Source organism: Gymnoscopelus microlampas (genome assembly GCF_963454915.1).
Source record: "Gymnoscopelus microlampas genome assembly, chromosome: 21".
Classification (NCBI taxonomy): Eukaryota; Metazoa; Chordata; class Actinopteri; order Myctophiformes; family Myctophidae; genus Gymnoscopelus; species Gymnoscopelus microlampas.
Genome location: NC_139958.1, coordinates 9907646 through 9932013, shown reverse-complemented (window position 1 = coordinate 9932013; position 24368 = coordinate 9907646). Strand labels below are relative to the sequence as shown.

Genomic DNA, 24368 nt, shown 5'->3' with positions numbered 1-24368 from the left:
AAACAACCAATAACAGTAAAGTCCCTGGTTGTTGGTGCGTGAGCCACTTACACTCTGTGTGAGAGAGTTGCTGCTCTAGCAGTTTTTTTGGTTCCTCTATAAGCACTGAGCCCATAGAGCTGTAATGGTGTTAGTTTAGCCGATAAGCCAGGTCGCTCCTGAGAGTAGCCTGGTCAGACGTGGCTTCAGCAGTGTGTTGTGTTGATCTGCAGTAGTAGTACTCAAACGTTTACGTGCCAAAGACCCCCAAATTGACACATATTAGCCCACGGACCCCCATTTGAAAACTCCCGGAAGAGAAGATTTATGCTTAAAAACAGATCAATACTTTTTCAATCATTTTAGATATTTTTCAAATATTTACAAAAATAGCAGACGTACAAGTTCGCAGTGGGCTGGGAGCTTGTAGATCTGCTATTTTTGAATAGCCAACACATAAAGTGATTAACATGATTGTGATGTTAACTACTTTTGATGGTGACACCCTGGAACCCCTACCCAGGACCCCTGGGGGTCCCCGGACCCCACTTTGAGAACCGATGCTACAAAGCACAGTAAAATCCTCAGTGTTACTTTATCTCCATTTGGTTACATGTGTACAGTCTCCGGAGTTACAAATGAATAAATTAACATCGAGAATTTTACTGTGTAATCTTTAAAGGGTCCATTTGGTTACATTTGGCTACATTTGTACAGTCTCGAGAGTTACAAAAGAATAAATGAACACATATAACTGTGTAATCCACTGCATCGATCTATTTACTGTATTCTCCTTCTCTCTTTTCCAACAATAGACGATTTTGGCCATATCAACACCTTTATGCGTGTGCACGCGCGATCATGCACACACACATCTACACAGAGGCACGCATGCACGCATGCACATGCACACTCTCTTGGTCCATGTTTTTGTTGTCTGTGCACCAACACATTTGGCACCGCAGAGTGAAAATGGAGGAAAGAAAAACACCATGGGTGAAAAATGAGGTCTGAGAAATGATAAATTGTCGGCCATGTCTGTGATATTGACTGGAATGGGAACGAGAGGGAGGGGGGGGGAGAGAGAGAGAGAGAGAGAGAGGGGGAGAGAGAGAGAGAGAGAGAGAGAGAGAGAGAGAGAGAGAGAGAGAGAGAGAGAGAGAGAGAGAGAGAGGGAGAGAGAGAGAGATAGTCAGAGAGAGAGAGAGAAATAGAGAGAGCGAGAGAGAGAGAGAGAGAGCGAGAGAGAAGAAAGAGGGGAAGAGAAGCAGAGGGTTAGCAGAGGGACAGACAGACAGACAGACTTTAGGTACATTTAAAGAACTCACAGGGAAATGTGACAAAAGACAAATGGACTGGAAAAGTGAGCGGCGTGTGTGTGTGTGTGTGTGTGTGTGTGTGTGTGTGTGTGTGTGTGTGTGTGTGTGTGTGCACTGAACACCAGACTGCTTTTAACACCATGTTGACCACAGTATTGCGATGGCGCTATGGTGCCGGCAGGCAAGGTGGGTATGGCCTTTTTGTCACCAATTAACAGTGTCAAGACACACACACTCGCACACAGACACCTATTCCAACAAAGTCACCCATACACATAATACGCTTCAAGAGCTTGTAGATCTTGTATTTTCAGACCGGGAAACAAATACAATGAATACAATAAAATAATATGTTCATTATAATGATGAATTGTGCTGACCAAACATCATTATGGCTCTGTGACTTGTTTTAAACACTTAGTCTCTCTCTCTCTCTCTCCCTCTCTCTCTCTAGTTGCCTGCCTACTGTACATCTACATCCATAATTTGATTAAAGATAAAGTCGTACTACTGGTTGGTGATAGATTGCTTATTATTCCTATATTATATTTGTATGTTTACAAAAAATAAAACATTCATGGTCTATTTGACATTTGACATGGTTAATTATTGTCCAATGTTTCCAGAGTTCCTTCTAAACGTTGAACTCTCAATGTCTTCACAGCTCTGAGGAGCTGTACACTTTGAACATTGCACCTCCTACTCTTGCCGTTTAGGCGGGAGTCGGGTATGGACTTGTTACAGTAGAATAAATAATTAACCCATTTACAAGGTAAGAGAACTTGAAAGTAAATCTTATCATTGATGGACCGAGCTGTGATGCCATTACACGCTTTAGGATTTCTAAAGAACAATACCGGTTTGCAGGACATCGAAGGGAATATAAACGGTTTACATTTGCCATTGAAGGATACTTTTTTAAGCAAATGGTGGAAAACATTGCACTTCTTGAAGGATTAACAATAACTCACCCCAGAACATTAGTGTTCTCTACAACACTGTTTGGAGTTTAAAATGAACTGGTGAGTCTTGTTATTTAAAGATATTTTGCAAATCAAAGACAATGGCGGAGAAAATTGCTCTGGAATGTTTCCTGTGCTGTGAGATTTTCAGAGATCCTGTGACTCTGAGCTGCCATCACAGCTTCTGTTTGAAGTGCCTGAAAACATTCTGGAAACAAATAGAAAGAAATAACTGTCCCATGTGTAAGAGAAAAGAATCAAGAGACATAATTGTTAACTTTACACTGAAGGAACTAGCGGACTCTCATGTTGAGAAACAGAACACTGAGTCATCTAAAGAGGAAGTCAAGGTGTTGTGTCGTAAACATCCAGAGGAGCCTAAACTGTTCTGTGAGGAAGAACAGAGAGCCGTGTGTCTCGTCTGTGATTTCCCTCACCCCCATGGTCACAAGGTGGTTCCTATAGAACAAGCAGTCAAGAACCTGAAGGACCAAGTGAAGGGTGACCTCCAGTCTCTACTGGAAAAGAGCAAAACATACAAATCGGTTGAGCAGACATACATAGAAGTGGTTCAACACTCAAAGAAGCTTGTGGTGGATACAGAGAAGCAGATCAGAGCAGATTTTGAACAGATGCACCAGTTCCTGAGAGAGGAAGAGGAGGCCAGCGTGGCAGCTCTGAGGGAGGAAGGGGAGCAGAAGGGGAAGACTGTCGGCAGAGAGATGAAGATCATTCGGGACAAGATCTCTTCTCTTTCAAGAAGCATCTCTGCTCTAGAACAAGAACTGCAGAAACCCTACGAGTCATTTCTCAGCAGTTATAAAAACACCCAAGCCAGCGCCAGAATCCTTTGTACATTGTCAGAACCACAACTGGTCTCAGGAGCGCTGATTGATGTGGCCAAACACCTGGGAAACCTGAACTTCAGAGTCTGGGAGAAGATGAAAGAGAGGGTCAAATTCACTCCAGTCATTCTGGACCCAAACACAGCACACCCCTGGCTCCGTTTGTCGGACGACCTGACCAGTGTGAGACGTGCAGAAACAAAGCAGCAGCTTCCTCACAACCCAGAGAGGAACGTTACATATCCCTGTGTCCTGGGATCAGAGGGCTTCAGTTCTGTTAGGAAAATTAGATTTAAAGTCTAGAAGTATAATGAATGTGTATGTAGAAAACTGCATAAATGGAGTTTAGAAGAGTAAAAAGGGGGGCACATAGTGGCTCTTGTTTATATCCTGCTGTTTAAACATATAACTGCTTTAAGTTCAGCTATTCTAATCAATTAAGCCACACAGTGATATATAGACTATTATACTGTGTACCGTATATATATCGTATATTTTAATCCTTAGTATGACTAAAAGTGTTAAGTTTTAGTTTAACTATGTCATTATAACCTTATTCAAAGAAAATGTGTTTACCAAGGAGGAGAGGAGATCATAGTGAGAGGGGCCCTGTCTTTCCCTCTCTCTCATTTACTCCCTTTTTCAGAGGAATGTCTTACTGAAAATACAGGCACCAGTGATGCCATAGAATTAATATTAGGTCATAATAATCGCATACTTTTGTTGTAATACTCTTATAGTAATATACTAAAAGCTTTAATATGGATATCAAAATGACATAAAATTACACAGCAGAATGTGAGTGTTAGTTCCCAGCCAGGAAATAGAAAACTAAAAATGCCATATACCTTGGCCAAATTATAATAGACAAAGGGTTCATAGACGCTTATCGCAATCAAAAGTAAGGGAGTGTAGGGCCATCGAAGGGAGGTGAGGAGTGGAGAGGCCTGTGACGGGGAAGGTGTGGAGTCAGCGTGAGAACAGCAGGAAGCCTCGTCCTCTGAAGCCAACATCAAGATCTAATTGATAATGTTTTTATGATGTAACGCTGGAATAGGGAAAGGATGCTTCAGTGCAGAAATATCGCCCTGTCTGGAGCATCATTACTCTGTGATTAGGGAGAGATTTTTGTATCCAGCGCGCTGTTATTTGAGTGGTATTGTATCTTTTATTTCTGTATATGACAATTCATTTCTGATTGTTTAATAGGCTCATCAATAATTGTAAACTTAGTTTAAGGATAATAAACCATTTTGATTCATACAATTGTAATCACCTGTGTAGCGATTATTTCAAGGGATGACTCCTTACACTATGGAACCACTGAACCAGGTACCTTATCCTTCTCTAGATTTACGTTTATGGAGTTAAGGTTGAGTAATAAATCTAACAATTGGTGCCGTAAACCCTTATGGTTCCGTAAGGAGGACATCCTTTGGCAGGCTGATCGTCTGGACATCATTCCAGTAACCGGTCTTGGCTTTCTTGTCTCGGTTCTGAGCAAACTTGCCCCGGGGTGAAAGATAAGGTTTGCTGAAACCTGTTTCGACTAATTCAGTGATTGGACACTCTAACCTGAGTTTGTTTGACTGAGATAAGCAATTGTCGTAATTCCAAAGCATTGACATAAATTTAGCAATTGTAGGACATTGATGTATAACCAAATTTAGCGGTGTGAATGAATTGTCATTAAGCTGTGTGTTTTAACTGTGCAAAATCGGACTTGGGGAGTTTGAGGGAAGACTGTTATTTATGGGAAGAGACATTACCAGGTAAACTCAGTTATTTTAACTCACGAGTGCAGCATTTACAGTGATCCAGTATCTTGTTGTCACACAAAGTGCGGTTAAACCGACAACTGCCGACATAAATCAGTTTACAGCATAGCTGCCGAGATAAACTGCCGAAATATAACGAATACCTGCCGCGATATTACAGTATTATAACTGCCGACATAAATCAGTTTACAGTATAGCTGCCGAGATAAACTGCCGAAATATAACGGATATCTGCCGCGATATTACAGTATTATAACTGCCGAAATAAAACAGTTTACAGTATAGCTGCCGAGATAAACTGCCGAAATATAACAGATACCTGCCGACATATTACAGTATTATAACTGCCGAAATAAAACAGTTTACAGTATAGCTGCCGAGATAAACTGCCGAAATATAACAGATATAGTCTTGACATTTATTGTGTGGGTGGTTCCTCACATAGCGCGCCGCGCTATGTGAGTTTGCATTGGGGTGGTGTGTACTCGCGACAATCAATTAATTGTCGCATCTCTTCTGTCTATCTCTTTCTAGTTCACTGTTAAATAATTTTATGACGTACTGCGGCTCATTGTGCTAAGAAGTGTGTGCTTTTTGTGCATTCTGGCTGCTCCTAGAGACTTTTACAATAAAAATTAGAAAGTTGGAAGGAAAAAGAAAAAAGGAAAGAGGTGTGTAGGACAACAAAAACTTCTTAAAAAGTGTGAAGACGTTTTTTTGGAAACCCCTAAATAATTTTCTTAGATAGTACGGTTCTGGGCGCTAGGAACTGTGTGTTTTTTATGTATTTTGGCCACTTATAGCGATTTGTAAAATAAACACTAAAACGTGCACGGCCGCTGCTTTCTCTGTGCGGCTGGTTGGCTTGTCATTGAAGATTAACGACATGAGCTTGTTTGATCTGTTTCCATAAGTTCAGTACTTCTGCTTGTGGTACTTACGAACATTTTGAGAACAAGCCTGTTTGTAGCCTACTTCTAAAGTTTATGCTCTAGGTTGGCTGTAGTACACCTCTTCATTGTGATAATTATACTTTTACTTGAGTAATTTTTGACATATACACACACGCATGTAGACTCACAGATAAGCCCCAGTAGTATATCATTTTAATCCTCGCACTGCCATTTGGAGGTTCACAAAAGGGAGAAGAGAGTACAGAATTTGAGTACTGTTGCCGCCCACACACACACACAGGCAGAAAACTCCCCAGTAATAAATCACTGCTATAATGTGTTTAACTGAATAGTCTCATGTTTTATCTTATATAGATTGTAACGTGGGGGTTCATAAACATTGGCATTTTCAGTGAGAATCAAATTAAGTGCCACATCCAGCCGTTTTGTTACAGATTACTGCGGAAGACCAGTTGTATAAGAAATACTGTGCCATTCACTAGGGAGTGGTCAAACGCTGTTTGTACAGAAGTAATAGCAGTACCATAGTCCCCTGTTGTGTTAGATTCCTAAAAGAAAAAGGTGTCATGGCGGAAATTGCTGATATGAAGAAAAGGCTTCTCAGATTACAAATACAACAAGTAGAACAGCAGCGGAGGTTAGGGGGTAGGCTCCCCGAACCCTTGGCTGCAACAGGCGGCAGCGGGGCCGCAAGGCTCCCAGAGCACGTTAAATACTCTATATAGTGCGGGGGAGAGACTGAAGGCCCCCGTGTTCTGTCAAGGATGAATTAACATCCTAGCTGTGTTTCCGTCTAGCCTGCGTGGTTGTCGCACATGGTTGTGTGTCGGGCAACTGCGTGGTACGTGGATGACAGTCCACACCTAGCAGAGGGTGCGGTCTTGAGGGACGGTCTCTGTGAAAAGGCAAGGCGGGTGAAAACGGTTAAAATTCTGGTTCCCGTAGCCAAGCGGGGCCAGGACAAGACCGTCGGTTTCCTGCCTGGGGCGCCAACCACGCCTACGGGTAAGGGATCGCTATCGACTGGGTCACCTGCCGGTCGGATCGCAATAGCATTAAAGCCATGGCGTGCTGTGGTCGCTGCGTTCGGCTCAATGTACAGTCAGGCCATCACAAGCTCAAAGCGACCGCCGTAGTGCAACAGTTACTAAGCGAGTGATGCTCCTGTGATCGGTGGGCTTTGAAAAGAAGACGCCGGGAAGCAGGAGGCTTGAACTCTCCATCCAGGGTGACCTGGGTGTAGACCTCAAGTGGAAAGGGGTCTAGCCTGTCGACTGCGCCCCGCGGGGGAGGTCCGAAAGACTTAAGTGACAAATGTTGGAAATGCAACAAAATTGGGTACAACAGCAGAATAACAATTATCAACCAGGGTACTATAGAGGTAGAAGAGGTTATAGGGGTCCCTGTGACATGTCCCAGGTCAGGTGTTTTAACTGCAATGGTATGGGGCACTTTGCCCGTGATTGCATAAAGCCTAGGCGGCAGCGAACACACGGTGGTCAGAGCCAGCAACATTTTTAGATGAGGCAGAATGGAACAGACCAGTTATAGGGGTGTTAAGGCAGGGGGAGGAAGGTTACAGGGTTAAGCAGGACCAGCATAGAAGGCAGAGAAAAGTGATTAGAAGAGAGTATGACAGAGTAGGAGAGAGGTCAGAGTGCATGCACGCACGGACACACACAACACACAGTTGCTTAAGTGGCAGTACACATACGAAACCATACGAAACCATACATTCCCGCACATGAAGCAAAACTTTTAGAGGAATAAATGTTAATGATGTTATAACTTCTAAACTGCCCCACTATAATAACTGCCATTTTTCAAAGTAAATAACCCGAATGATGAGGATAATTGCGTTCACATCCGAGGGGTCCACGATGTTTATGGTCTGGCCTTTTCACATGAAGTGACACTGTCTGCAGCTCTTGGACGTGATATTACAGGCGGGAAGGGGTCGGTCTATACGACCTGGGATATAAACAATGCTGCAGGATTGTTTGCAATGCACATGCGACAAGTGCAGGAGAAGGAACTGTATCGACTGAGCATTTGGGGATGCTCTGGAAAACATAAACTGTTGTACATTTGTTTTCTGGCAGGAGGAATGAGGTGGAGTGCTGTCACGTGACCATTTACCGAGCCGCTGGAAGATGTCAAACCAGGCTCTCTGGCCCATGCATGTGAAAGCAAAATTTCCTCTGGCAAGTTGGTAATTAAATTATTAAATGGTCAAAGTAGGGCAGAGTGCACCTTTAGTTGTATGTTTGAAAAAAAACAAGAAAAAACAGTTTTGTTTTTTTTGTTTTTTAAGGGGGAGAGAGACAAGTAGCCTACTCATGTATTATAGCACAACATTAAAGTCCACAGAACAGAATGGAAAAACTCTCCTGCAACCACACTGTAGAATATGACCATTAGCAGAGACATTGTTGTACAGAGAAAACTCACACTACAGTATACACTGACTGGCACCCTGACCAAAGATTACAAGTAAGTGAGGTAGTAGTTAAGAAAGTAAAGGAACTAAGGAAGTGTGCATGTACGCAGGGTTTAGTGCACGAGTGAGTCAGCTAGATGGGAGGTCAAGTGAGTCAGCTAGATGGGAGGTCAAGTGAGTCAGCTAGATGGGAGGTCAAGTGAGTCAGCTAGATGGGAGGTCAAGTGGAATTAGAAGTGTTTAAATATTTCTTAAATGTTGGAAAGGAGTTTGAAGACTTAAATGGCATCTAGTAAGTTCAATAAGTAAGTGCGGAATGTGAGGTTTAGAAATATGACAAAAAGTGGAATTAAAATCCTCTAAAATTGCCTTGGGGGGTAGGACTGAATGTCGGAAGGAACATACATAATAATAAAACATATGATGAGAACGAGGAATGTTTTTAACAAGTGGCAGATGGCGCAGCGCATGTTTAGTTGAGAGTGAATACATTCTAAAAATAATTTAGTCATATATGATGGAGGTGTAGCAGCCCAAAACAATATTACAATAGTGTCAGAAATTCAAAGGTGGGGGGGAGTATTGCGATTGTATTAACTGTTGTACAGTCATCTGTTAACTTAAGTGATTGATCAGTCCCCATATGAACTAACCACAGATCAAAAAAGTCACGAACCAGCCATTTTCATGTTTAAAAGGGGGACGCCCCTGAATAATAAAAATGTGTAGAAACATGTATTACAAAGTTTACGGAACCTAATTGCATTGAGGGCCTCTATTTTTTAACAGACACAGGAAACGGACAGGAGACCTACCCAGAGCCCAGCAATATTCTGTGTTTGATGTATTTGCTTTATGAAATGCTTGATTTATTTGCCAGGTCGGCCTACAGGAGGTTTTGTCTGTCGATCGGACGGTATGTCTGTCTGTCTATCTATCTTTTTCCTCCCCAGCCAGTCAGCTAAGGGGGACACTGGGGCAGTTTTGGTCTTTTGGGGTTCTGGCTGTTCGTAGTGGCATGGGAGTATGTGTGCTCTAATTACATTTTTTCATTGCAGTACCAACAGACCTTTGACCTGCTTACTGCAAAAGCAGGTGGGAATGTGCAAGATGTTGCTTAACCATTTTTAATTCCAGATGTTTCTACTAATGTAACCTCTCTATAGCTCAGTCCAAGGCCGTTCTGGACTCATTGACCCCACCACCAGAAGGCTACGACCCCTGGGGTTGGTTCTCCTCATGGGGCTCTTCCTGGATGGTTTGGGTGGCCAGTGGGATACTTCCCATTCTTATCCACTGTTGTGTAAACCGCTCACTAGCTAGCATCCCCTCACATGACTCCACTGCCCGACAACTTGCTCTGACTAAGGTATCGACCTATGACTCTGACTTTGATCCAGCCAACCTTAGAGGGTTGCCTAGAGACTTGAGAAGCCTCATACCACATGACGGACAGTACTTACAGACCCAGAATGACGTGCATGACATTTATCCTAGCCCAGACACACATGACGACCCATTTGAAACTTGTGACATAACGCTGTAAATCTAGGTGTACTAGGTCCTTCTAATTTCCCTTTTTAGATTACACCTACCGCTAGGCAGGTGTAAAAGGGGGACTGTTAGGAAAATTAGATTTAAAGTCTAGAAGTATAATGAATGTGTATGTAGAAAACTGCATAAATGGAGTTTAGAAGAGTAAAAAGGGGGGCACATAGTGGCTCTTGTTTATATCCTGCTGTTTAAACATATAACTGCTTTAAGTTCAGCTATTCTAATCAATTAAGCCACACAGTGATATATAGACTATTATACTGTGTACCGTATATATATCGTATATTTTAATCCTTAGTATGACTAAAAGTGTTAAGTTTTAGTTTAACTATGTCATTATAACCTTATTCAAAGAAAATGTGTTTACCAAGGAGGAGAGGAGATCATAGTGAGAGGGGCCCTGTCTTTCCCTCTCTCTCATTTACTCCCTTTTTCAGAGGAATGTCTTACTGAAAATACAGGCACCAGTGATGCCATAGAATTAATATTAGGTCATAATAATCGCATACTTTTGTTGTAATACTCTTATAGTAATATACTAAAAGCTTTAATATGGATATCAAAATGACATAAAATTACACAGCAGAATGTGAGTGTTAGTTCCCAGCCAGGAAATAGAAAACTAAAAATGCCATATACCTTGGCCAAATTATAATAGACAAAGGGTTCATAGACGCTTATCGCAATCAAAAGTAAGGGAGTGTAGGGCCATCGAAGGGAGGTGAGGAGTGGAGAGGCCTGTGACGGGGAAGGTGTGGAGTCAGCGTGAGAACAGCAGGAAGCCTCGTCCTCTGAAGCCAACATCAAGATCTAATTGATAATGTTTTTATGATGTAACGCTGGAATAGGGAAAGGATGCTTCAGTGCAGAAATATCGCCCTGTCTGGAGCATCATTACTCTGTGATTAGGGAGAGATTTTTGTATCCAGCGCGCTGTTATTTGAGTGGTATTGTATCTTTTATTTCTGTATATGACAATTCATTTCTGATTGTTTAATAGGCTCATCAATAATTGTAAACTTAGTTTAAGGATAATAAACCATTTTGATTCATACAATTGTAATCACCTGTGTAGCGATTATTTCAAGGGATGACTCCTTACACTATGGAACCACTGAACCAGGTACCTTATCCTTCTCTAGATTTACGTTTATGGAGTTAAGGTTGAGTAATAAATCTAACAGTTCAGGAAAACACAGCTGGGACGTAGAGGTTGGTGACCATCCTGAATGGATTCTTGGTTTGAGTAAGATGTCTGTTGACTGGAAGGAAGTTAAATCTGACCAAAAAATCTCACCAAAAAATGGATTGTGGAGTTTAGCAAAGAGAAGTGGGAAGTACATTGATGGGTATGCAAAAAACGTTCCAGTGCAGAGGAATCTGCAGAAGATGAGAGTCCAGCTGGATTACGATGGAGGGGAGGTGTCGTTCTACAACCCTGTAGACATGACTCACATCTACACATATAAAGAGACTTTCACTGAGAAACTCTACCCATGGTTATGTATTGGAAAGGCTGGTGATGGCAAAACCACTGATATCAAAGTACTGCCAAGTAGAGAAACTCTCTCTGAGAAGAAACTTTCATGGAGTGAGTGAGAGAGAGAGAGAGAGAGAGAGAGAGAGAAAGAGAGAGAGAGAGAGAGAGAGAGAGAGAGAGAGAGAGAGAGAGAGAGAGAGAGAGAGAGAGAGAGAGATGAAGAATTGTTTAAATATGTATTTTTTCAAAAACATCTTGTGACAGAAGTTAGTCTTCAGTCACAAATTGTCTTTCCTGCAGGGTTCTGACAAACAAAAACTGTTAGAATGGCTTTCATGTATTATACAAAATGTTTTAAATGGGTATTTCACCTTAAAACACTTCTGTTTGAAGTTGCTCGATTCCATATTTAAATATTTGATATTCATTTTATCAGACACGCGTCGCTCATATAACACACATGTCCTTATTGTCCTAATGTGTGAGGGGCCGTGTTTTTTTCATTTTATTTATGTTTAAAAGAAAATGCATAACATCAAATTCTCAATCATTCATTAAGAGTTTTTCTGCTGGACAATAGTGATACAGTTTGATTAATCTTTTATGTATTATATACATTTTGGTTGAATACTGAATACTTTATTAACATGTTTGGAAACAGTACAAGTAGTAAAGTCAAAAGTTATATTAACCCATTAAGACCTGGAACTGTGTCATTTTTAGATTTGAGCTAAAAAGCATTATTTTACACTTTGGCTATTTTTTTTAAATCGTGAAAATGTGTGCAAATCTTCTGAATATATATATTTTTAAAGCGAACATTTTTAACTCAAATCTTGGCTTCTGGGGGTCCCTGGAACAAAATATTTTGATGGGGGTCCGCGGCCAAATACATATCATTTTGGGGGCCCTTGACATGAAAAAGATTGAGCACCACTGATATAGAAATAGAAGTTTTTGAGAATACTGTTGAGATTTAGGAGACATGTAGAATCGGCTTCAGGTCAATGGGCTAAAAGCCCAAGGGGGCTTGTTTCCATTGTGGTCCATGTACTCAATATGATATGTTATGATGATATCTGTCATCCTAGATTAAAATAAATAATAAAGATTCTACATTGTTCTTCTTGACCAACGTTCAAAATACATATTTACAGTATAATCAATGCTAATTCTTGTTTAAATAATGGTTCAAACTAATTCAAAATGTATCAAACAATCAGGTTCAAGTGGTGAGAATATTTGGTTGTACTGTACTTATTAGGTTGAGTAGAAAGGAGTATATGCAAATATTTAACAAAGATTTAGTATGAATATACTGCATAATAACTTTCATACAGTAGCTGTCAGTACAAAACACTTCTCTTGTAAAAAAGTATCTTGTAATAGAGCTGAAATCTCAGACAAGTCTCTCATATTTAAGAATAACATGTTGAACTATCTCTCTCCTGTGAATGTACTGCTGCTATTATCTTATCTCCTGTTTTGCAAAACAAGGCTTTATGACCTTTCAATTAATAACTTTCAGAAACTTCTCATGTCATCATTGATACGGTGTCATTTAAATTATGCATGTTCTGCTTGATACAGCAGTTTGACAGCTAAATCTAGTAACAATCTGATGGCTTTGTCGTTAAGCTTGACCTCTAAGTTGCTCATCTGATGGAACCAGACAAATGTGAAGATGTCGGTGAATACATCAACAATAGTTTATAGCAATACCATTTAATATTAAACTGAAATGTAGTGACCTTTGTAAGGAATGTAATTAACATGTTCCTCTACCTTGTGAGTGGTTGGAGATGTAGAGGAATGAAACTTGAGCTTGCTATAAAGTTTTCCCGAATTTTGGAAATCAGGTTCTGCAGTAAAACCTCCTGTTGCTATGCTATACAGCCCTACAGCCATTTCCTCACCACCATGAGGCTGATTTGAAACGTTTAGGGTTGCCAGATCTTCCTCGGGCAACTGGGAATGTGCGTGCATAGTTTCAGGAGAATCTGACACTCTACAAAGACAATTGTAGTCAATCAGAATGGAATCTGAAAGATCTGATAGATACATCTTGATCAGATAACTTCAAAGATCATTGGGAGTTTTGAACAAAAGTTACAGTCGTAGCAAATTGTGTGTTTTGAAGAAAACTCAAAATGGCAAAAAATCTAGTCTGGCAGAAATAGCGCCACCATTACATCTTTTAAAACCATCCCAATCTCTTTAGTTGAAGAGTAAATGCCATTAATATATATTTTTCTATGTCAAAACCGCATAGAATATTCCCTAAATGTTCACTAATTCATAGATGTAACTCAGTACATAGCATTATGCTTTATCCAAACAACCATTATGGGCTCACATCAGTAATACAGTAATGGACATTCTTGATGTTCAATTAGAAACAGAACCACTATTTTAAAATTATTAATTCAAATGTAAGTTTTTCAGTACATTCATGGTTGTCCAGACTCATACAATGTAGTGAAGACTTAGAAGGATTTTAATAATAAGTATCATGTGTATTTTAGGCCAAAAACTAAGTACATTTTTAGGTCACAATTACCTTGATGTTTGACCACAAAATGCATCCTTGAGTAAAAGTGGACATTTGTGCCTGCAATGAAATTCCCCCGCAAGTGTTCCTGAGATATGGGAGCACAACAATGGAACACATTGGGATGGACCGTGTGTGTGTGTGTGTGTGTGTGTGTGTGTGTGTGTGCACGTGCAATGAACACCAGACTGCTTTTAACACCATGTTGACCACAGTATTGCGATGGCGCTTTGGTGACGGCGGGCAAGGTGGGTATGGCCTGTTTGTCACCAATTAACAGCGTCAAGACACACACTCACACACATGCATCCACCCACCTCGACACACACACACACACACACACACACACACACACACACACACACACACACACACACACACACACACACACACACACACACACACACACACACACACACACACACACACACCTATTCCAACAAACTCACCCATACACATAATACGCTTCAAGCACTTGGAGCCACTCACAATGTGTCAAATTGCGATACGTTGTGAGCTTGTAGATCTGCTATTTTCAGACCGGGGAACAAATACAATGTATATCTTCATTGTAATGATGAATTGTGCTGACCAAACATCATATGGCTCTGTGACTTGTTTGAAACACTTTTTTATGAGATGACTGGAGTTTATAGGACTATGGCGTAATATATATTTATCTACCTGTGTAATAAAACTTTGCCCCTGAGACAGTTGTAAAAGCATGGCCATCAGGAAAACATAAAAGTAAAAGCTTCTTAACCATAGAATTAGATTAAAATCTGATCATTTTTTAGATTTAGGAAAGATTGAGCACTGCCAATTGTATCCATAAATAGTGGAATAGAGCTTATATTTGAACAATTATTTCTACACACTTAACTTTGCATATGACCTTTCTCTCTTTCTCTCTCTCTCTCTCTCTCTCTCTTTCTCTCTCTACACTAAAGCACCAATATAGTTGCCTGCCTACTGCACATCTACGTCCATTATTTGATTAAAGATAAAGTCATACTACTGGTTGGTGATAGATTGCTTATTATTCCTATATTATATTTGTATGTTTACAAAATATAAAACATTCATGGTCTATTCAACATTTGACATGGTTAATTATTTTCCAATGTTTCCAGAGTTCCTTCTAAACGTTAAACTCTGAATGTCTTTACAGCTCTGTGGAGCTGTACACTTTGAACGTTGCACCTCCTACTCTTGCCGTTTACACGGGTGTCAGGTATGGACTTGTTACTTACAGTAGAATAAATAATTAACCCATTTACAAGGTAAGATAACTTGAAAGTAAATCTTATCATTGATGGACCGAGCTGCGATGCCATTGCAAGCTTTAGGATTTCTACAGAACAATACCCGTTTGCAGGACATCGAAGGGAATATAAACGGTTTACTCTTGCCATTGAAGGATACTTTTTTTAAGCAAATGGTGGAAAACACTATGCACTTTTATGCAGGATTAACAATAACTCACCCCAGAACATTAGTGTTCTCTACAACACTGTTTGGAGACGTATAATTAGTGAGTTGAAGTTTAACATGAACTGGTGAGTCTTGTTATTTAAAGATATTTTGCAAACCAAAGAAAATGGCAGAGAAAATTGCTCTTGAATGTTTCCTGTGCTCAGATATTTTCAGAGATCCTGTGACTCTGGGCTGCCATCACAGCTTCTGTTTGAACTGTCTGAAGACATTCTGGAAACAAATGGATAACAAGAACTGTCCCATTTGTAAGAGAAAACAATCAAAAGATCTAATTATTGACTTTATACTGAAGGAACTAGCTGACTCTCATCAGAAAGCTGAGTCATCTAAAGTCAAGGTGTTGGAACTAGCTGAATCTCATCAGAAAGCTAAGTCATCTAAAGTCAAGGTGTTGGAACTAGCTGACTCTCATCAGAAAGCTAAGTCATCTAAAGTCAATGTGTTGGAACTAGCTGGCTCTCATCAGAAAGCTAAGTCATCTAAAGTCAAGGTGTTGTGTCGTAAACATCCAGAGAAGCCTAAACTGTTCTGTGAGGAAGAACAGAGAGTTGTGTGCCTCGTCTGTGACTTCCCTCACCACCGTGGTCACACGCTGGTTCCTATAGAACAAGCAGTCAAGAACCTGAAGGACCAAGTGAAGAGTGACCTCCAGTCTCTACTGGATAAGAGCAACACATACAAAATGGTTGAGCAGACATTCAAAGGAGTGGTTCAACACTCAAAGAAGCAGGTGGTGGATACAGAGAGGCAGATCAGAGCACAGTTTGAACAGATCCGCCAGTTCCTGAGAGAGGAAGAGGAGGCCAGCGTGGCAGCTCTGAGGGAGGAATGGGAGCAGAGGGGGAAGACTGTCGGCAGAGAGATGAAGATCATTCGGGACACGATCTCTTCTCTTTCAAAAAGCATCTCTGCTCTAGAACAAGAACTGCAGAAACCCTATGAGTCATTTCTCAGCAGTTATAAAAACACTCAGGCCAGCGCCAAAATCCATAGTACACTGTCAGAACCACAGCTGGTCTCAGGAGCGCTGATCGACGTGGCCAAACACCTGGGAAACCTGAACTTCAGAGTCTGGCAGAAGATGGAAGAGAGGGTAACATTCACTCCTGTCATTCTGGACCCAAACACAGCACACCCCATGCTCTGTTTGTCGGACGACCTGACCAGTGTGAGAAATGCAGACACAATGCAGCAGCTTCCTCACAACCCAGAGAGGGACACTACATATACCTGTGTCCTGGGATCAGAGAGTTTCAGTTCAGGAAAGCACAGCTGGGACGTAGAGGTTGGTGACCATCCAGACTGGAATATTGGTTTGACTAAAGTGTCTGAATGGAAGGAAGTTGAATATGCCTCACCAGAAAAAGGAATTTGGAGTTTAGAAAAGAAAAGTGGGGAGTACAATGATGGGTATGGAAAAAACATTCCAGTGCGAAGGAATCTGCAGAAGATGAGAGTCCAGCTGGATTACGATGGAGGGGAGGTGTCTTTCTACGACCCTGTAGACATGACTCACATCTACACTTATAAAGACACTTTCACTGAGAAACTCTACCCATGGTTATCTGTTGGAAAGGCTGGTGATGCCAAAACCACTGATATCAAAGTACTGCCAAGTAGAGACAACTCTAAGGCTGAGTATATACAGTACAATCCTCTGTTATTGTGGAGTTCTGAGTGAGTGAGTGAGTGAGTGAGTGAGTGAGTGAGTGAGTGAGAGAGAGAGAGAGAGAGAGAGAGAGAGAGAGAGAGAGAGAGAGAGAGAGAGAGAGAGAGAGAGAGAGAGAGAGAGAGAGGGGAGAATGCAGAATTGTTTAAATATGTATTTTTTCAAAAACATCTTGTGACCAAAGTTGGTCTGCAGTTACAAACTGTCTTTCCTGCAGGGTTTCATGTACTATACAAAATGTTTTAAATGGGTATTTCTCCTTAAAACACTTCCATATTTAAATATTTGATATTCATTTTATCAGTCGCTCATAGCAAACACACGTCCCAAATGTGTGATCAATTACTTTTTTCATTTTATTTATGTTTAAAAAAATATGCATAACATCGTATTCTCAATCATTCATTAACAGTTTTTCTGCTGAACAAGTAGTGATACAGTTTGATTCATCTTTTATGAATTATATACATTTTGGTTGAATATTGAATACTTTATTAACATGTTTGGTAACAGTACAAGTAGTACGGTCAAAGGTTATGCTGAAAGGATAACACAAAAAGCCCAAATGGGCTTGTTTTCATTATGGTCCATGTACTCAATATGATATGTTATGATGATATCTGTCATCCTAGATTAAAATGAATAATACATATTCTACATTGTTCTTCTTGACCAACGTTATGTTCAAAATACACCTTTACAGTATATTCAATGCTAATTATTTAAATAATGGTTCAAACTAATTCAAAATGTATCAAACAATCACGTTCAAGTGGTGAGAAAATGTGGTTGTACTTATTAGGTTGAGTAGAAAAGAGTATATGCAACTAGTTAACAAAGTATCTAGTATGAATCTACTGCATAATAACTTTCATAGCTGTGAGTACAAAACACACATCTAAGACAAGTGTCTCATATTTAACACATCGGGTGCCAAACACGGTCTGAACCGTGTTTTCACAGAGTAGCGCTTTGGTGCCGAACACGGTCTGAACCGTGTTTTCAGTCGTTTTTGTTTTTTTAGTTTTTTTCCACACGGGAGGGGCTGGAGCAGCTCTGGAATCACCCACGGTGAATCTGAGAAGGAAGGGCCTTCGTTCTATCTCCTTCTCTAAAACCCCTATAACTCCGAAACTTTTTACGATGGGGAAAACGACTCATTCTGTATGCGCGATCGCTCCGCCATTGTGACCCGCGGTAGAGATGTTATCAACGGTGAGATTTATGGCACCGAACGTAATCTGTCATTATAAAATTATGGCACCGAATGTGTTAAGAATAACATTTTGAACTATCTCTCTCCTGTGAATGTACTGCTGCTATTATCTTATCTCCTGTTTTGCAAAACAAGGCCTTTTGACCTTTCAGTTACTTACTTTCAGAAACTTCTCATGTCATCATTTATTTTGCCATTTATCATTGATACTGTGTCCTTTCAATTATGCATGTTCTGCTTGATACAGTGGTTTGACAGCTAAATCTAGTAACAATCTGATCGGTGGATACATAAACAATAGTTAATAGTAATACCATTTAATATTAAACTGAAATGTAGTGACCTAAAAGGAATGTAATTAAAGGTAGGGTAAGTGATTTGCAATTATTCAAATAATTGCAAAATGTTTATATATTCTGATAGTACTCGTCACTATAGGGTGTCCTGTCCATATAAGGAGTTCCCCTCCCCCCCCTGTGGGGAGAAAATGCAGTTTCGGTTTACCATGGTAGGTGTCGGGTCTTCGTCCAATCAGGATAAAGTGGGGCGTGCCTCTGTGCGCGTTCTATAGCGCGCCCCCTCCTGCGTGTGCACAGTTTGTTTACAACATGGCGGCGTACAGTGAGCAGACTAGCAAAATACCGATTCCAGCTCTCCAAACTACAGAAAAACAAGCCAAAAGAATAAAGAAGAGTGAAGAGACTAAAGCTGCGAGTGAAGAGAAGAAGTCTGCCTTTAAAGAAAGGAGAAAGGTGAAATCAAAGACCCGAATTTACATCGGAGAGGCTATTGAACGGTGGAGACTAATAAAAGAAGCAAAGTCTCTGAAAACGGACGCCGAAGTTGCGTTACTTCTACTCGACCAGTAAGTCATATTTTACTTTGCAGTGGGTATTCTAATGTTGTTAGGCATTTACACTAGGTTTGTGGTTGTTTTTTACCCATTCCTTATTTAGCGTATTCATTTATTTTACTGTAGCATCTCATTTCCATCTGTTTGGTAGCTGAGTTTCATAGCAAGTTAGCGACCGAGATAGTTGTATGTTCTTCATTGAAGCATAACAATAATGTAACGTAGTAATGCTCTCTACACCAGCAGCAAGTAGATGCCAGAGAAGTAAACCACCTAAAGTTATTTTTCTAATGTTTTTCTTTGTAGGTATGAGCGAGATGAGTCTCAATCAACGCCGTTTAAGGGTCCTCGGAAGAGACCCCCTCCCCCATCTTCAATCTCGAGCATTTCAAAGAGCGAGAGAGAGTATGTCGCATTGTACTTCTTTTATTGCAATGTACTAGTTTTAATGTGTAGATAACATTGCTTCTTGTATTAATATTCAGCTAAACGGAATGGTTATTTTACAGGGATGATGATAGATTCCTTGATATGCCACAACTAGAGGAAGAAATCCCTTCCACGGAAGCTGCTGTTCATCTGATGGAAATTAGGTTTGTGTTGTTTTTGCTACATGATACATTTACCTTTTAAACCACCAGTAGGCATATGTATTGTTTCAGATTGCATTAGTATTTACTGCACACTTACTATGTCTTTTTTACATTGGCCTAATACAAAGTTATTTTATCAAGTATGTTATATGAGAGTGTCTTGCATAGAAAACAATATTAACACAAACAATTGCAATAACAAAGTGTTGGCTCACTCTGTGATGTCACACATAGCTGGGACGTTCGACAAAGGAGTGGCTGGGTGGTTAGACAAAGGAGTGAATAATGTCTCATCATTCTAAATCAGGTCATTATGTGTAAATAGCTCTCTCTCTCCTTTTCTTCTATGATGTGGCTATCAAAATTACTCATTCCATCTCTCTGCACTTGTAACAAAACAATATTGTGGATGTTCTTTGTTTTTTTCTTGAAGGGAGGAGGCTAATTCCCTTGATATCCAGCCAGTGGAGGTGGAAATCCCATTTCAGGAGACTGCTGCTCACCAGTTTGAAATTAGGTTTGTGCTCAGTTCTTGCTAAATCACCAGTAGGCCTTTGTATTGTTTCAGAGTGTGTTAGTTTCTACTGCACACATACAATGTGTGTTTTAACCATATACCATTGTTCATCAAGTATCTTGGTATGAGTCTCTTGCATACAAAACAATATTAACATTGTTGTCACACATAGATGCGTGGTTAGACAAAAGACTGAAATATGTCACATCATTCTAACTTGGACCAGTCAGTGTAAATTGCTCTCTCTCTCCTTGCCTTCTATGATCAGGCTATGAAGTTTACTCATTTTATGTATATTTGTTTTGTGATCATGTATTAGTGTATGAGTTCAATTTATTTTATTCTTTACCCCAGTATGTCCTCATTGGATTTAAATGAGCCCATCGACGCTGAGGAGTTCAACAGCCTCCATAATGCTACGTGAGTTGACCTTTTAATTTTTTACAACATCTAGCAGTACCAAAAATATCAATTGTTGCATTATTACAAGTACTAAGTGCTCTACACATTGTATTATGCAGCATTGAGTGGGAAGATGATGAGTCCTGGCATTATGGGAGTTTGCCATTGTCATCGTCAGAGGAATATCTGACAAGAGACTACGACAGTGAGGAGGATGACAGCGAGGATGATTATCGGCCGCGCTTATATGTTCGGTAGGTTATTATAACCTATATATGCTGATTTCATTGAGATATCATTTTGTTGTGATTATTTCTGAATTTGATCCTATTTGTTCCTGCAGTTCTGGTGGTGCTCTGAAAGTCAGCATTGATCATCTTCCACTCATCAGTCTTGATGAGTCAGTGCATGATGGGGGAGCTGACGAAGAAGAACCCATTAACACTCCAGATCCAGAACATGATATCCAGGCCGGGGTTAACATTCTCGAACAACCTGCCTGTATAGCGTACCACATGTCTCTACGTCAACTAGTGGAACATCTACAGCTACCAGAGCAAGAGTGTAAACACTGTGGAATCAAACAACCGTTTGATGTTGGGATTACATCTAGGGGTACAGCAGCCATCATTGAATGGGTGAGTCTTTGTTTTTAGTGTCCTTTACTGTGTTATTGAATGCTTTTTCAATTTGCAGATGTTGTACATTATTACATCTAATTATCCTGCATGTTTTCCAGTTTTGTAAAGAGGGTCACACTGTGTGGAGGTGGTCATCCCAGCCGTATCTGAATTATGGAATGCTGGTTGGAGACTTCCTTCTGGCCTGCAATGTCCTCATCTCGGGAAACAACTATGCCAAGGTGACTCTCCTATTCAAGTTCATGAATATGGGCATGGTGAACAAGACCACATTCCACAAGATCCAAGACCTCTACTGTGTTGACACGATCACAGAGTTCTGGAACAGAAAGAGGACTGCGATAATCACTCGACTACAAACCAAAGACAAAGTTGTGGCCCTGGGTGAGTGTCCATATACTGTATAGCACAATACACAGTCCAAATTAATGATTGATTATAGAGTGATGTTCTCATGACCACTCATTTGTATGCGGCGTCTAACACAAGCTATTTGTGATGAGTACAGATGCATTTCAGTTGAATGACATGATCTGATGTTTTTAGAACAAACTAGCTTGGCTGAATGATAATGTGATTATGAGAAGGCTAACGGTTCTCATTCCTATATTTATGTTTTTGTTTATGCCAGGTGATGGTCGGATGGACAGTCCCGGTTACTGTGCACAGTATTGCAGTTATACCACCATGGATAATGACACAAAAGAAATAATCCATTTGGTCAACATCGACAAGAGAGAAACTGGGCGAAACTCTGTGATTATGGAGAGGGAGGCATTCATCAAAACATTTGACAAGCTCCATGCAGAATTGAAGCTGTCGGAGATCTGCACAGATGCCCATGTGCAAATTGGATCTCTTTTTAGTAAGTGTATTGATACATTACTCTTCATACTACTGTTTTTGCTATTGGAGCATTATCTCACAATCATAGACCAAATTGACCTGCGTATGACCAGGACATAGTATTCCATGTTTTCATTATGCCAACATTGTTTTTCAGCCAAGGGGCAGTACAAAGACAGTGGAGTTATTCACTCGTTCGACATTTGGCATGGAGCCAAGGGGCTTGGAAAGAAGATCCGTGCTGTAAGTGTAATTTTGGTCAAATCCAGTGTAATTGAAAAGTATGATTTGAAGTGGAAACTCAAGTGTTAAAACGAGTGCCAACAATGACAACTATTTTGTTCAAATTGCATTTTCAGGCTGGTCAGTTGAAGGACTGCTCAATCCTCAATCACTGGAATCAACACATCTGCAATCACTTCTGGTACTGCTGCGAGAAGTCTGATGACTATGACACATTTTTTGTAAGTACTTCGAAACACAAACTATCATATTTTACTGCCTTGAATGAATCACATTGTCCGGAACACACACAAGCCCAAAAAAAGCACATTTACTGCAAGCTCAAAACGGGTCACTACCTGACGTGTTGTGAGCTTGTAGATCGGCAATTTTGCTGTGGTAAGTCTAGAGAGTTTGTTGTAAAAACAACACAAATGTTACATTTTTATTTTGTTTAGGATAAGTGGACTGGGGTCTTACACCATGTGCTGGATGAACACACCTGGATCCATAGCAACGGTGCCTGTGACCACAAGATGCCCTTGACAGCAACAGACCGAGACAAGCCATGGATGCAGGCCGAATCAACAGCGCACCAGAAACTTGCAGAGATAGTTTTGAACGCACGCTGGCTCAAGTCTATCCACCATTACCTGACTTTCAGGTCAGTACATCTGTTTTGTTATGTCCGGAATTACCAAAAAAATGACCATGCTACAAATGCAAAATTGGCAATAACTTAGGGTATTTATGGGGATAATTAGTGTGTGCAACTGCAATGTATTTACATTGGATGTTGCATGGAAATGTGCTCTAATGTCAAATAACATTATTCCTCCTGCGTTTCAATGTTTAGGTCAACTGGTGACCTGGAGTCTTTCCACAACCACATGCTGATGTACGCCTCCAAACGCTTTTCATTCTCCCCCCCTGTGTATGGAGCACGGATGATGCTGGCTGCATTGGACTACAACCATCACGTCCACAGATCACCCAAACTAAAGGCAGATGGAACAGTGAGGTATGTTGTACATGAAGTTATCTAAAGATGTATGCAAGTATTCAATATATGTGCATGCATGTATGAATTATTCGATTATGTTATTCTAAATATGTCTATAGTAGATGCTACAGTTAATTGCTATCACTGTTACTCTTACTCTATTAGTCATGGCAAAATGTTCAGCAAGAAGACAAAGGGCTACAGAGTGGTGGTGACGAAGGAGGAGAAGGACTACAGCTACATCCCAGAACTACTGAACGCGGTCCTGCAGAAAAGATTGTCCGGACCCGGGATGCCTGCAAAAAGGTTCAAAAGACCAGACGATGCCAGGCTTCTAGGAGTTTTGTGTGGTGTACCAGCACCAACCATCGAAGAGTTGTTACAGAGACAAGCCAGCAGAGGAACAGGTGAGTGATACTGTGTGATACTGTGTGATACTGTGTGTGTGTGTGTGTGTGTGTGTGTGTGTGTGTGTGTGTGTGTGTGTGTGTGTGTGTGTGTGTGTGTGTGTGTGTGTGTGTGTGTGTGTGTGTGTGTGTGTGTGTGTGTGTGTGTGTGTGCGCGCGTGCCCACCAGACCCAACCTTTCAATCTGGTTTCCCACAACTCATGTCCCTCATTGTATGCACCACACCACATAACATATCACTGAAACACTGTCAAACATCTTGAATGGCTGTTATGCATACAAAGGGATGTACATTGCACGCCATTGGTAGAATAGTGGAACTCACAGCAAAGGACATATGAAAATATCATGCACCCTCTGTAAGACTGTACAAACATTCTTGTGTCATTCCATACATGTTACATCTCTGTGATAACCCAGACATCTTTACATTTTTGACAGCTAATACACCAGATGTTGTTGTGGTTTGATGAAGATTCCATAAGTGTGTATTAGAGATTGCATGCACCGTTGATCCTAGCCTAGAGGAAGCTTTTATGTCCACGGTCATAAAATAACAACCACTCCTACATACCATCTCAGAGCTGGGCTATAGGTGCAGACTATTTGTTTTTATATTTGGCAGCCTAGAAAAGAACTTCAGACTGGTGGTTAGAGGTTTAAAACAACTGGGGATGGC

General features: G+C 40.6%; 2 protein-coding genes and 1 long non-coding RNA gene across 3 annotated transcripts in view; 1 reads left to right on the top strand and 2 right to left on the bottom strand.

Annotated features, from left to right (window-relative positions):
* LOC311037530 overlaps window positions 1–24368 on the bottom strand; it is a 439052-nt gene that overhangs the window by 56320 nt on the left and 358364 nt on the right. The gene's annotated exons all lie outside the window — the stretch shown is intronic.
* The window catches only part of wdr7 (WD repeat domain 7), a 165434-nt gene that overhangs the window by 53786 nt on the left and 87280 nt on the right, over window positions 1–24368 (bottom strand). The window lies entirely within an intron of this gene.
* On the top strand, window positions 2325–22368 carry LOC311037237 (uncharacterized protein; the record flags this gene model as incomplete). The annotated part of the gene is made up of 10 exons (XM_084046357.1): window positions 2325–3377; window positions 10976–11346; window positions 15376–15650; window positions 15786–16957; window positions 20522–20587; window positions 20689–20823; window positions 20913–21207; window positions 21309–21594; window positions 21842–22075; window positions 22214–22368. Exons 1-10 carry the CDS (start codon window positions 2362–2364, stop codon window positions 22366–22368), a joined length of 4005 nt encoding a protein of 1334 aa, XP_083902483.1. The 5' UTR covers window positions 2325–2361.